The 15,473-nt window shown below is 38.1% G+C and overlaps 1 protein-coding gene across 1 annotated transcript in view; it reads left to right on the forward strand.

Annotated features, from left to right (window-relative positions):
- Positions 1-15,473, forward strand: part of Ndst4 (N-deacetylase and N-sulfotransferase 4) — a 322,264-nt gene that overhangs the window by 283,424 nt on the left and 23,367 nt on the right. Inside the window, exon 8 of the mRNA XM_036190450.1 lies at positions 12,346-12,442. Within this exon, the coding sequence (XP_036046343.1) occupies positions 12,346-12,442 (97 nt within the window). The remainder of the gene's footprint in view (positions 1-12,345; positions 12,443-15,473) is intronic.

Here is a 15,473-nt window from a genome sequence, read left to right on the forward strand (position 1 = left end):
ATCAAAAGAAATGTCATAAATGAAGTTGGTGAAGTGATGATAAAGTATGTGAGACTTCAAGTGACCTTGCCTCTGGCTGCATCTACTTTCATTCATATCGATGATAGCAACCCAAAAGGAAACAGAAATTTCCCTCATTTTCTACATGAAAGCAAAACCAGAATTAGTTAGTAAACATTTTATACCCTTCTCCTAATGACCTAGATTTAGGATAGGCAAATAGTATATCTTTGTTTTTTACGTATTGTGAAAATGAAACACTCAGAACCCTTTTATATTTATGAGTATAACTTCATATTTAGTACTCTTCATAGAAAACAACTGCTATTTTCCTTTACATTTCAGTTCACACTTTTTTATTACTACAAATAGAAAGAAAAAGTGCAAAATGGTAATCTTCACATCTGTTTAATTCCTTTGGTTCCTTATGTAAATTTTCATTAGCACCAACCACTCTATATGTGGGACTGCTTTGTCACTTAATTAAAAAGTGCAATGTGAATATCTGCCAATAGGCAGGATGATCAGCAACTACAAAATACCTTGTGGGAAATTGGTTCTTCCAACACTGCTTGATACAGACATGTATATCCATGCACACACACACAAAAATGTAAGTCCCAAATTGGCTCCTCATCAGCTTTGTCTCTACTGTATATAAGTTTTAAAATTACACTCAAGGGTTTAAGGGATAAAATAATACCTCTTATTGTTTGGATAGAATAATCACTGTAGAGTATGAAAAAATAATTTTCTTCTTACACACACACACACACACACACACACACACACACACACACACACATACACACACACACAACTCCTGTTATAGGAACCAAAGCCACAAACATGGAGGCAGTGGGAAGGTCAAATTCGCACATGCTCTAATCGATGCTCTTAAGCTCTCAAGCTGTCAGGTTAGCTCAGCCTCAATCTTCCTGCAGCCACTATGGAGTCTCACTATCAACAAACATCCAAGCATGAAGTGGATTCTTGCTTGCTGTGTGTCCAGGGAAATGCTCAAAGAGCTGTCTTCTAGGCCTCTGCCAGTGTCTCCAGAGTTAGAGAGAGAGAGATGTAGGAAAGTAAAATCCAGTTTTAAACAGCAGGCAACTAGCACTTTGGTTGATTCTAGATATCAAAGCATTGGTTTCTAGTCAGAAATGATGAGATTTGAGCATCAGTGTTATAAACAAACCACAAAACAGGTAACACCGGCACTGCACCTGCTATTAATATTTGTCTGGTGAAGCAGCAAATGAATGCTGACATGATGGGAAGTTACAGATGGGAAGAACAGGACAAGTTAGGGACATTCAACCCAATCTTGGGAACTGAAATAAGTCCCTTGACTTATTAGAGATGAGCTGGGACTAAATCCAGGCTTTCTTCTTCCTGCTCAGATGCAGTTTGGTGATTTTACACTTAGACAAGTCTCCTTCTATCACGGGCTCTCTCTTGAAGCTCAGAAGAATCTGATGATGAGTTCAGTGGGAATTTGCTAAACCTAAACTTCAGAAATAGTTATGTAATAAAGGAAAGTTTTACCACCATGAGATTTGCAAACTGCAATAGCTCCTTATTGTTTAAAAAAAAGTAACATTGTAAATTTGCTTTCATATTTTTACTCTCTGAACTACTTTATAGCTTACTTGTAATTTGGTTACAAAATAATTGCAGACATATGCCTATTTTGCACAGCCTGCAAGCCATATTTTATATATATATATATATATATAATAAGCTGGAACTTAATGGTACAAGAGCCACTTATTTAAATCACACAAGAGATACAAAAAGGTAGAGGTGTATAGAGAACAACAGAAGCAGCTGAGCTGCTCCTTGTACAAAGAGACAGATTGAATGGAAGGAAAACCTAGGAACAGGCAGATATCCTCAGGAAAACCTGGAAATCTCCTGTGAATTTGGACTTGATCTGTAACAAAGAGTGGTGCATTCTGACGGCAGGTAGGACATGATAAAAGAAAACCTTGGGGCCCATGGTGGTGTCCAGTGTCTATGATCTCTGTACTGTGAAGAGCTAAGGTAGAAATACCACAAATTCAAAACCAGTGAGTTATATGGTGAGTGCGAACCTGTTAGTGACTTTCCTCATCACATTGTCAAAATGTCCAATAACATCACTTGTTAACCAATAAATAAATAAATTGCACTGTTCATAGTTGCGACGATTCAGCCTATCAAGGCAGGGAGGGCATGATGGAGCCCAGCAGTACATGTCATGGTAGGCCAGGAGACAGAGGAATGGGAACCAGCTTCCTTCTTCTTTGACCTTATATTCCTCTTGGCCCATGAGCGCATTTCAAGATAACATTCACGGTTGGTCTTCCGTCCTCATTCAAACAGCTCAGCAAATATCTCTATAGGTATAGCTTAGAGGAGCATCTCAATCTTCTAGATGCCTCGAAATCCACTGGAGTTGCTGTTTCAGCAAATTGAAAAAGGGAGGAAAGAAGTAAAGAAAGATGGTCTGTAGAGATAATTCCAGAAATCCTTTTTACAGGACAACAAAGAGTAGAAAGACATGAAGTTAGGCAAATGATCTATCTCTGAGATAGGGAAGCTCTGAATGGCTTTCTCAGTGAACAGCAACACCCTCAAAGGCAAGAGGCTGAACTTGTTTGTAGGTGAGACTGAAGAAAGGGTTGTCAGTGAATATTACCCCATTTCAAGAGGAAAATAATATTTTTAAGTTTTGGTCTGTTTATCTTTTAGCCTTTCTAGTGAACTGGTCAATGCAGTTATTATAGAGACTTCACTGTAGCACGAATCTTAACAGGTCTTATTAATAAAACAAAACTGGAGCCAGTTATTGGGGTGAATGCTGAAAGATCAGAAAAGCAGAACAAGCCACGGCTACCTCACCTTGCCAATTCCTCAGCTGCTCCAGTTTCCTCAGACTGAGTGCCTCTCAGCTGAACTGTGCTAATCAAAAGCCTAAAAGCTTAACCAGGTCTAGTTCCTGGTTCTCATGCCTTATATCACTTTCTGCTTTCTGACATCACTTCCTGGGATTAAAGGCATGAGTCGCTATGCCTGGGTGTTTCCAGTGTGGCTTTGAACTCACAGAGATCCCAATGGATCTCTGCCTTAGGAATGCTAGGATTAAAGTGTGAGTGCCACCATTTTCTGGCCTCTGTATCTAGTGGCTGTTCTGTTCTCTGACCCCAGAAAAGTTTATTAGTGTGCACAATATTTTGGGGAACACAATATCACCACACTTTACTTTTAATTAACTAAAAGTATCTTAATAATTAAGATATCTTGATTATTTTTCCAATGAAAAGTTGTCTGTGTTAATACTCTACTTATCTTGCCCTTACTCAACAACACTGTTTCTGATACTCTCAGGAATGCTGCTCAAATACTTCTTCCCTGTCTTGGTTGTTTAGTGAAGCACACTACCGTTTTGACTCTACAAGCTGTCAGAGACTGTGACAGCTGAAGATGATGACATAAGTCTGGGTGTTCCATCTCCCATCAATCATTTGCAGATATGTTCTTGTCAAGCACCAAACTGACCACAGAAACACTTCTGTGCAGTCAGTGAAAATAAACTACAGAGACCTCCCTTGAAAGAGGAAAGTTAAAGCATCTTCATACTTTATGAACTAAAGTAATCATAGAGCATATTCAGGACTCCATTTAACAATAAAAAAAGAACACTGTTTTATGTAGGCTTTATAGAAACTTCCAGTGTTTTGAACATTACACTGAATGAATAACCCTGTATGAAACCAACTGATTAACGAGAGTTCAAAGATCCAGATGTTTTGACTTGGTTATTTATTCCCCGTAGGGTAGTCATGAAAATGCAAATAATAGCAGAGAGTTTTGTGGCGGGGGGGGGGGGGGACTGCAGTCATTTGCTAACAGAGGCTTCTGGGTTTTTTTATGAAAAGATTTCTGAGTAAATACTAAGAGTAACCACTCACTTTAATAAATATGGGTCTAATATAGTAAGCAAGACAAGATTATTTTTAATAAATTAGATACCTTGTGCTTACAGTAGCATTGTTAAAATGTTCATCTACCCCAGTCACCCACAGAAACAAAGCCCTTTTCCATCAGCCCTCACCCACAGTCTGGCTGTTATCCAACGATGTAAGAGTGAACTCTGAAAAATAATCAGACCACCAGGTGCCACAGGAGATCTGGGAAGGGAGTTCTTATGGATCAGCACTCTTAGGAAGGCCAGGATTTCCTGAGCCTTTGGGGAACTCAGGAGAGGATTCTTAAAGCACAAACAGAATCAGGATCTGAGCTGGTGTCTGTTTCACGGATGCTCCATGAGGATTTGTTGATGGAAGCACTGAGAATAAACATCCCTATCTTATTAAAATATCTCATCAGTGCATGTGGATTGTATTAGGCATAAGTGACAGTGACAGAAAGTTGGAAGTCACTCCCCTGTTTGATGGAGCCTGGGTAACAGATCTTTACAGGCATGTGCAAGGCAGAAATGCAATAAGCAGAAGCTTCAAAACAACACTGCCATGTAAGGAAATGAAAGAGTCATAGTTCAAAAACTCTTTTTTTATATATCACTCCTCACCAGTGAGGGTGGAACAGCAGAAGCCAAGCTGAAAGGAAATGAAGAGAGGAACAAACTTCGTAGAGTTTACAGTTAATGAAACAATGCTGCCACCATTAGGGTCTAGATAGGGCCTAGCTACCTGGAACAGGCATGTGACCCATATGAAACTAACCAATCGCCAACTGATAGTTCACTAGTGGCCTAGAAGAGAAAGGTGAAGTGAGAAAAAACAAAACAAAACAAAACAAAAAACCAGATGTTCAGAGGGACAAAGAAAATGCAGGTTTGGGCTGATGAGGTCTCATGGGAACAAAAGTGGTCTTCCTGCCTATGATAATATGCCCTTCAAAATGGAGTAGGTGGTATGATGTTTTCAAAATCCATATTTTAAACATTTGTGAAGAGGGGACTTCATTAGCATTGACTTCCACTTTTAAGTCTTGCCTTTTGCTTCAGAAAATCTTTTACCTACCTACCTTACTTACTTAAAAGCAAAATTGCTTCATATATTCTATGTACCAAGCCCCTGAACTGCCTCATCCTCACGAGGGCAGAGTAGCAGATTTTCAGACTGGCACTGAAACCACAAGCTGCCTGCAGCAAACTTAACTTAATTTCCTTTTCAAGATTAACTATATCTATCTATATGGCTAGATACAAAAGGCAGTAACTTACTGTTTGTTGTGATTTACTATTACCTGTTTATTTCAGTTATGTAGGGAACAAGCATATTGTAGAATGAGAAGGGATCTACATAAGTGCCCTGTCATGTTCTGAATTTTAAAATTAAACAATAGCAGGAGAACAGAGCATAAAAGTACAGGGAACTACTTTGCTGCCCTCTGCTCCTGGAAATATTCTGTGAACTTCATTCTTTTTGTTAAAGTCTGTCTCTTTATCCTTTCCTTTCCCACAACAAAACAACACTCTATCTTCTTTCTCTCCCTCCATCCCCCCTCTTCTCTCTCTCTCTCTCTCTCTCTCTCTCTCTCTCTCTCTCTCTCTCTCTCACACACACACACACACACACACACACACACACACACACACAAACACACACACTTTAACTTCAGAGACAACACCAGCTTCAGATTCTAAATATGAACTAACTTGGTGTGTGACGTGACCTTCAGTAAGACCAAAATAAAACCCTTTGCATCTTACCTTCCTCAGCTATAAAGAAGGGATAATAAAATCTGTCTTGCCAAGTTACTTTGAGGATTAGAAATAATCTATGTCAAGCAAATGCCTGGAATGCTGAAGGTGATCAATAAAAGTTGGATATTATATTCATTGCCATTGAAATAATAAGACAGTATCTTGAGCTCAGCATAGGAAAGGTCTAAACAACGACTACCAGAATATAAAATAGAAAATGCAAATGCTTTGTCAATATAGTTGTAATTAACAGGCAAAGGGGGAAAGATGCCAGGGAAGAGGTGACAGCAGAAATACAGGTAGCTGGAAAGTCCCAAGGAGACAGAGCACAGTCATAAAAAAAGACAGTCTGCTGAGATGTGAGCACTTGGCCAGGACCTAAACAAACCTGTGGGAAGATCTGAAGTGATGCCAACTGTTAATATTAATGAAGCATTTGGAGCTGTGTGCATTCCACCATCTTAGCACCAGATAATTACATCTATAGCTTTTATCTATCAGTACAGTATCTGAGAAGAACATCAATTTAACTAGTATCATTATTTAACAACTATGGGGATCTTCTCTCTCTCTCTCTCTCTCTCTCTCTCTCTCTCTCTCTCTCTCTCCCTCTCTTTCTCTCTCTCGTGTGTGTGTGTGTGTGTGTGTGTGTGTGTGTGTGTGTGTGTGTAAAAGAGAACTCTTATTTTTTTTTTAACATGGACAGCACACATGGAGGAAAGATGATGACATGTGGAGAGCTGAATCTTTTCTTCCACCATATGGATTCTGAAAAATCTAACTTAGGCTTCTTGAATATACACTCAGTTTGTGCCTGCTCCACAAAGTTTTCTGTGCCTTCTGGAAGTTGGGATATGAGTCTTGTAGTCTACAATCATTGATTAAGCATCTCATATGCTAGACTGTAGCAATGAGGGACACAGATGGAGGAGGCGTTGCTCTCAGAGAACTCACAGTCTTGTAGATGGACTTCTGATAAACTGTATAAAATTACTGGGAGCATGAACAAAATAATTCTAGGTGTTGAAAGTTTGACACAAGAGTATCATAGACAAAGCAGGAGGGAGATCTAGCTATGTCCATAAGGGAAGGCAATAGACCCAGTGATAGTTGCTCATAACATAATCTATTGATTAAATTAAACTCCCTTTGTTCAAGCTGTATTCTTAATAGGGCAAAAGGAAAGAAAAGGCTTGTATGGAATGAAATAATAAGCATTTTCTTATATAAAGCATGATTTTATTATTTTTAAACTAGTAACAAAAAACCCTATATGTGGTAGAAACTATTAATCATTGTTTTACAAATAAAGAAACTAGGGTCCAGGGATTTAAGAACATCAATTATAGCATGGTAAGCCCCTTGGGCTCATGTTCTTGCTGACTGGGCTGAGAGAAGTTTGTGGTTGGTATTAGCATAAGCCAGAAAAAAAGTGACAGTACTTGACTATGAATTGGTTGAAAACTTTGGCATCGAATGAGAAAATAAATTATTCAAAGATTCTGAAGCAGACTCTCCTGTTTCTATGATAGAGAGTGGAGTGTGACTGATGCACTAGGTGGTCTAAGCAATCTTCAACATTCAGACAACAGCTGCTCAGTGTGGTCCATGAGAAGCCTTGTACTAATGAGAGAAGAAGCATATGCAAAGGGCAACTTGACTATATCCCCTAAAGAACCCTGGTTGTTTCAGCTGTTGTTAGTACACCTCACAGCAAAATATTCTAGTTGAAGCAAAGAGTGTATTGATCCACATTCTGTCATAAGCTTATTATTATTATTATTATTATTATTATTATTATTATTATTATTTTACAGAAATAACCTTGAAACACATTGCATTAGATTGTGGATATATCTGTGTAGAGGTTGTACAGTGACATTAAAATATACCTTGTTTGAAACAAGATAGAAATGTGATTCTCACTCCTCTAACTATTCTAAGGGGAGCATTGTAGGACACAGATATCTCTGTTCCATATAGCAATCTAATGCCTTAGGCCAGTAATTCTTCTACCTATGGTTTCCACCTCTGAGTACAAGACAAACTCATTCTTCACTTATAGCCATTTTATAGCCAACAATAACTGAAACAGGGAAAACACAGAGATAGTGGCTTTAATCTTAAAAGAAGACTTCATGTCATTTGTCTCACTTTCAATTGTTTAAGACTTTTTCACCAGAGAGAAGATTCAAGAGAGGTTGTGAAATATAATCTCTAGTTTGGAGACCCGAGTACTGAGGAAAACAAGGATTGTTCCATTATTAAATAAAAATACAAAATAAAAAAGATGAAAGCTCAGTCTTCTTTTCCACTGTGAAAAACATGGCTAGAGAGTTAAGCTAAGCCTAGACTGTAGAGGACAGAAGATTTAATAATGAGGAGAAATATTGTAAGCAATAGATGATAGTCAATGTAGAATGGAATATATGTTCTTTTTACATTTTAAAAGAAGGACTTTTGACTTTAACGTCTTGCATTCACTCCATTTTAGGAGTTTTCTATGGATGAATTTATTGGAAAATCCAAGAAATATAGCTTAAAATTTTCCAAAGTAAATTATCACATACTTCAATTGTCTTTACAAATTATTGGTCTTTAGCCAAAAATGTGACATCTATGTATCATTTCTCCTCCCAATGCTCAGAAGTAATGGAGCAAAATAGGGAAGAAAGTTTGCAAGAGTCAGAGGCAGTGGGTGACTACCACCAAACTGTTCTCAGGATACAACAGACAACTGCAAACATGAGTTCATAGTGTTTATGAGAGTGTTTATGTAATTACCACTTATCAGAGTACTTATGTACAAGACCTGTTCAAGATCACGCTGGACAACATCCTAGCATGGATGGGACAGGTAGTAATGCATTCTCACCATGGCTGAGGAGCTATTGCAATTGATGACTGCTAAGGGAGATAATGAGTCTTCTTCAGGGATCTAGGCTATGAGAGGCTACATAAGCCCCAGTAGACAGTCCTGGACCCAGGCACATACAGGCAGCACTAAATGAACTCAGTGGATTTTAAAAGCAGAACACATGAAGTTGGGAAAAAAGTAGTGATGAAGAATTATAGGGTGGGACATGGGAATGAATATGAATATATGAAATCCTTAAACAATAAAAAGAGAAAAATGCATATTTCTGCTTCTTGGTACTATCAATAGGAGGTGACGAAGTAAAGTACATTTAGATAGTGTGTATCTTCAAACTGTATGAGGTGTGAATGGCACCTGCCATAAATAGTATTCTTTAGAAGAATTCACAGAGGAAACATTGTTGGGAAAAATCCATAAGTGAAATTATGGACAGAACAAAAGGAAAGCTCTGACTGAGAATGTGACCTCAACAAAGTCTAGTCCTGCCTTACCCTGCATGGAAGACTACTCACACAGACAACTGTGCCTCCTGAGAGGAGTGAGTCCCCTTGTACTCTCATACCAGGCACTGGATATGGGCTGTGTGTGGAGAGCAGGAGGGAGATGTATAGTGTGCCCTGCCAGTCAGACTGCACTCATCATCCAGCAAAGGACAATTTTCAATCTGTTCCACCCCCCTCCCCAAACAGCATTTACAGATGAAGGTCTGGAAAGGTCTGTTGCTTGCAGTAGTATGAAGCAGAACAGTTGGCATTTCCAGTGAGCAGAAATGCATCCTCCACATGAAATACCACATGTCTATTCATTTTCACTTGTTTCTCAAAGTGGGCAGTTTTCATAAGATTTCTAAGAACACACTTCCTAAGGAAACCTAAGAGATGCTTGTTATAAAGATCTGTAACCCAGTTGCTACACTTGGTGCCAAAGCTGTAGTCAACATTCCCTCCTCCCTACTTGTATTCTGGATCTCCTCACGTTGGGCTTAGTCTTTCATTACTAGAAATCTTACCTGGTGGCTCCAGCACTGTCTCAGGACCAGATGCCATAGCAATAGCTATGTTCTGCTCCACTGACTCTCCTTTTATGAAATTTCTCCAGGCGTTCTGTTAGGGAAAAGACGGTGCCAGAGCAAAGACTGTTTAATCTGTAAGGCGAAACACTAGATAGAGTTTGCTATGGTTGTAATCCAACATTTCTCAAATCATGATTGTTGTCCTTTGCAATTTACAGTTAAGCTGAGTGTGGAGCACCCAGTAGCCTATAGTAGACTGAGTGTCCCATTCTCAATATATAGTAGCTATCTTATTTCCTTATGATGACTAGCTCAAGCACACCTACAAGTGTAAAGACTTCTGAAAATTTGTTATACTAATCTAAATTCTGTCAATTGAAAGATATCTCTTAAGCAGTGGTTTTAGGTTTCATTTTTTGCTTAGAACTACATTGTAGCAAGTGTCCATTTTAGGCTTCTGCCCACATATGTATCAACCCATCCACAAAACACACCTGTGTTTTCCTCTTCACCAGATTATAGAAACACATATCATGAAAGTACAGAAATGAACACCTTGAGAGGCATCCTCGGGAAAATGCAGGTGACAGAAGAGCATGGAGTACTTGTTTGTCAGAAGTGCTTGGATCTGTTGAGGACCAATCCCAAATGTATAACTTCCATCTTATAAAGAAATGTTGCTGAACACACCTATAGTTACGATTTGTGGAACACAAATACCAGTTTCTGATGGGGAAAATAATCATGTCATTACATTATCGACTGGAAAAATTACTTTCTTCCAGAGCTTGGCCACACACCAGAAGCTGTTTGAATTGTCTCATTCAAATGACAGACAGCCATAAGCACTTAGTGGGGTGTGACATGCATTGGGTCTCATTTCAGTGGCTTGCCAGACATTGTGTGGCAATTGATGCCACAGTGTCAGGAGTCGTCTGGGATACATGGCTGAAACCCCTTCTGTGCTGTAGGGCCACATTCAAAGATTTCTACAAATCTTGCTGCCTCCAAACCCCAAAGAAACTGATCAAGCACTCTGCTTTCATTTTAGCAGTAAGGGTTGATGAGGTAAAATTCACCTTTGCCGTGGACAGGATGTCTCAGTATTCTTCAAAACTCTATACATTTTTTTTTTTTTGAGACAGGGTTTCTCTGTGCAGTTTTGGTGCCTGTCTTGGCTCTCACTCTGTAGACCAGGCTAGCCTTGAACTCACAGAGATCTGCCTGGCTCGGCCTCCTAAGTGCTGGGATTAAAGGCATGTGCCACCACTGCCCAGCCACTTCTAAAACTTACAAGTGTAACAAACTCTTTGAACTTGGCTTGTTTGAACTCCATAATGTCTTTATGTTGGTTTGGACTGATTTTGAGTCAGTGTCTTCATTTTCCCAGCTAGTCTTGAACTCAAAATCTTTCTAACTCCACTTCTGCTACTGAAGATTACAGGTGTGTATGGCTACCTGAGTTTTCTTCCTCTAGAGCTCAGTTTTCTTAGCCAGGCACCCAGAATGTCCTCCTTCTTTGGATCTGGTGCAATGAACATTATGCCAATGGGCCAATGGGATGTTTTGTGAGACCTCTAAATTAGAGGAGGAATTAGCTTGAAACATTTAAAAAAAATACACCAAAATGTTATTTGGAGAAAATATATAATTACCAAATGAATTATACATGTTAAAAGATTTAAAAGTATAGTGACATATATTTGTAATCCCAAGTATTTGGGAGAGCAAAGCGGGAAGAGCACTTGAGCACAAAAGCTTGAGGCCAGCCATGTCCCAAACAAATAAATAACAAATTTTTAAAGAAAAAACATTTCCTTGAAACAATATTCTCCATTTTAGCACTTTTACCTTATTTTTAAAAATAGAAATTTGAATCAGTGAAATTAAACAAATTAACTAATAAGTGTTGAAATGACATAAAAGGTTTCAGTTTTGCATTCTCTAATTGAAAAATGGAGGCTCATTTGTGTAAACATTTCTTGACAGATCTATCATCATTAATTGGCTACATGTCTACTCTCTCCTAGAAAGAATGTAATATTGGAAACTATGATTTTTTTTAACCTGTATTTGTCAAAGTGGTAGGAAGAATCATAATTCAAAACAACTCATCTAACAGGTATTACCTTCAGAAACATTTCCCAAAGAAAGTCATCTTGCATTGAAAATAAAGTACCAAGCCTCCCTCCCTCTCTCTCTCTCTCTCTCTCTCTCTCTCTCTCTCTCTTTCTCTCTCTCTCTTTCTCTCTCTCTCTTTCTCTCTCTCTCTTTCTCTCTCTCTCTCTCTCTCTATATATATATATATATATATATAGATAGATAGATAGATAGATAGATATGGATATAGATATAGATATTTCAATGTTGGAAAGAAAAAAAAAACAGAAAAGAAACTGGGAAACTACAGTCAAGTGAGGCTCAGTCAAGTTAAAACCTCTTTGATGCACAGACATAAAACACAAACTACAGATAGAGCAGAATCTCCCATTATTATCTGTCACATATAACACGCACATCACGGCAAGACTGATTTGAGGCTCTGCTCTATGTGGCCTTGGGTAGGGGAACCAGCTAATCATTGCACCAGGAAAGGATTTGAGAATCAAAGAACCATAATGGGATTGTAATGCCCAGCTCTAGGAGATTAAGCAAGAATCTCATCCTGTCTTACTTGAAACTTTAGGACATAGCAGCCAGGATTCAGTATTCAGTAAGATGTGTTATTCTTTCTTGCAGAATCCATGTGATGATAAACGACACAAAGACATCTGGTCCAGGGAGAAAACTTGTGATCATTTACCAAAATTCCTTGTCATTGGGCCTCAGAAAACAGGTAAGGCTAGGCAGGGATACTTCTGGCCTTGCTGTCATTATTAAGTTCTTGTGTTCTAAGAGCATGCAATCTTGTTTTGTGACCTCTGCAAGTTCTTTGCTGAACTTCTGTACCTTCTCATGATATACCTTTTATCCTACAGTCTCAAAAAGATCCTGATGTTGCCATTTATTAGACTTGAACTCTAAATGCTTTTACTATGGATTTTAAAATGGTTTAACATATGTATCAAAGTTTTGATATTATTGAATTTAAGTATCACAGTTTTCCTGTTTTGTTTTGATTTTTACTTTTTGCGGTGTTGCCTAATTAATCCCTGAGTTAAGTTATGGAAAAGGTAACTTATGGTTCAGACTCAGACGGTTTTACACTGTACATCAGCATTGCACTGATTTCTGTTCAGAACTATGGTTGTTATTACTCACAGATTATTTTATGTGTGTGTTGTTAAAACTAATCTTCAAGTATTAACGTGTGGTATAGTTGTTGTGGGCTATGCTCCACTCTCCCCAGGCTGTTCTCCCTTGGTATTTTCTTGTGCACTGAAGGACAACTGTGTAAGGATGTAGTAAAAGAGAATGAAAGTATTTCACCAATGAGATGACACTTTCAATTAGAATATTTTATACTTTCTTCAGTGTGTGACAGTTTTATATACTTTGCTTATATCCTGATTAATTAAAGTTTTTATTGAGTTGCTGTATCTTGAATTCACTACTTGGAGTTGAAGCACACTCGGCAAGGAGAGCCCAAACCATAACACAAAGCAAACAGTCACAATAAATAAGCCGCAATGAAGACATTTGTAATACAAGCAAGTAGATCATTTTAAAGGTTATGGGTAAAATTTCTAGACTATTAGATATTGGTTGTTGAAATCTTTTCTTCCTCTAGGAATATGAATTGTGTTACAACAGCAAATTAACACATGTGCAGGGAGGGTAGACAAGCAATATATATTTTCAGATATATCATGTTTTTGTTGTTTAAAATGTGCATTAATTTCCTGCCAACTCCCTACAGCACTGTGAACTTGAGAATAAATAGTAAAGAAATAAAACATCCCTGTGTTGGAAAATTTGTTAAAAATTTAATTTAAAGACAGACCCTCTATCATTTGTCATTGAATATTATTACTGCTTAGTTATGCTAGAAAACCACACATTATTAACTATAAATCTTTTTCCTTCTCATTGTTTATATTTATAAAACCAATATGTTATACCTTTAGATTTTAATATGTGGCCTATTCGTGTGGCAATGATAAAGCTTTTAACTGTTTTTGTTGTTGTTTTTAACTTTGTCAAATACAATAAGAAGTTAAAGCATGGCATGGATATATTATTTAATATGAAAATGGTTCTAATAATTTAAAAAATTCAACCATAGATGCCTGTTTTTGATATTAGTAAAACATTCACTGCTGTCAAGAGATTGCAAATCTCCTGAAGGGAAGTCACAAGTATCCTGTAACTACCCACCTTTGGGCACACTCAAATTTCAGTGACCTACAGATGATAGTCACCCCTTATAATAAATATGCAGTACAAAAATTGGCCTTAAAATCCCCTTTTTTGTCATGAGACTAGAAGAAAGTGAGATCCCATTTCTCACTACTGAATCCTAGATGGGATCCTCTGCTGAGCTCAGCCAGGGAATGGCAATGGACTGAGACAGTGGAGCCTGGATCTTCAGGCAGCCATACTATGCTTCTAGCTTCCTCTAGACAGTTCTGCACCCTCACACTTGGAAGCAACATTGACAGTGTGAAAGAGGATTTCCAATAGTGTCACACTTAGCAGATTATTTGAAGTGCCATTTGTTCAGTATTAATTTCTCATAATTTGCCTGGCTTAGTCTGGCACATTAAAAGTAAAGATTGTTTGTGTAAAAATAGATTATCTTGGTTGTTACTAAGACAAAACCATTTCCTCCAGTTCCACAAAGCGCACCAAAGGGATTGTATAACAAATGGCTGACAAGAATGATAAAAACAGAGGACAAAAATATAAACATTTCATGGCAGCAGACATAGAATTCATGGTTGATAAAGAACATGAAGCCATAGATTTCTTGTTCCTAGTAGAGTGCATTTTCTCTGCTACCAGGGGAACAAGAGGACACTTCACATCTTCCGAATACTGTTGGCATGAAGGTATAGGGCTCAGATCACAAAGGCAGACCTATCTCGGTGCAATTTCACAGGCATTGAACGATTAAAAAAATTCTTTATTCTGAGTGAGGTCATAAAGTATCCATTGTTGGATATTCAGCAATAACTTTAAAGCATTCATTTATCTGTTCCCTGATCCAACCACGCTCAACCCCTAAGACATATTAAGCTATCAGTTTTCTCAGTTCTCTTGTAGGTTTAAAAAACAAATCAAACCTCTTTGCACCCCTTCCCTCTAGTTTTCCTCATCATTATTTAATTTTTGCTATCTGAAAACACAATTAAGGAAACCCTGGATTCATGTTCCCCTCCATTCTCCAGTCTGCCTCTGATGCACTTTTCTCTGGAATGTGCAGTTCTTCCTGTCACATTTTCTCCTTTGTGTTCTGTTGTTCTCAGGAGCAAATTAATTCCTTGAGACTCCTCTCATAACTTTAATAGCTGTACTTTCTACTGTGTTTGAGATGTTTCTTCTGACTGGCATTTCATTCCTTATCAGGTCATGTTTGGTTCTTAACCATCTCCCTCTCCCTCTCTTTCTCCACTGATTTATGTTAGTGATTATTTCTTAAATAATAAACATTCAAATGGGTATTAGATTTGCCTAAGGATTTTTTTCTCTTTGAAATTCTTTCAAAAAAACAGTTGTCTTGGGCTCCACTAGGATGGAAATAAGAAGTAGTTTTTCCAGGGCCAGCAGATGTAAGATCCTGTGTACCACACCTGCATATCTCTGAAATTATTGTCCTAGACACTCAGCAATGGAGACTCATAGCTCTAAGCTTTCACAGCTGGGAACCCTAAGCTTTCACAGCTGGGAACTGACAACTGTAGGTGCTCAGATCTGAGGAAGCCATG

Source organism: Onychomys torridus, chromosome 6 (genome assembly GCF_903995425.1).
Source record: "Onychomys torridus chromosome 6, mOncTor1.1, whole genome shotgun sequence".
In the NCBI taxonomy this organism is placed as follows: Eukaryota; Metazoa; Chordata; class Mammalia; order Rodentia; family Cricetidae; genus Onychomys; species Onychomys torridus.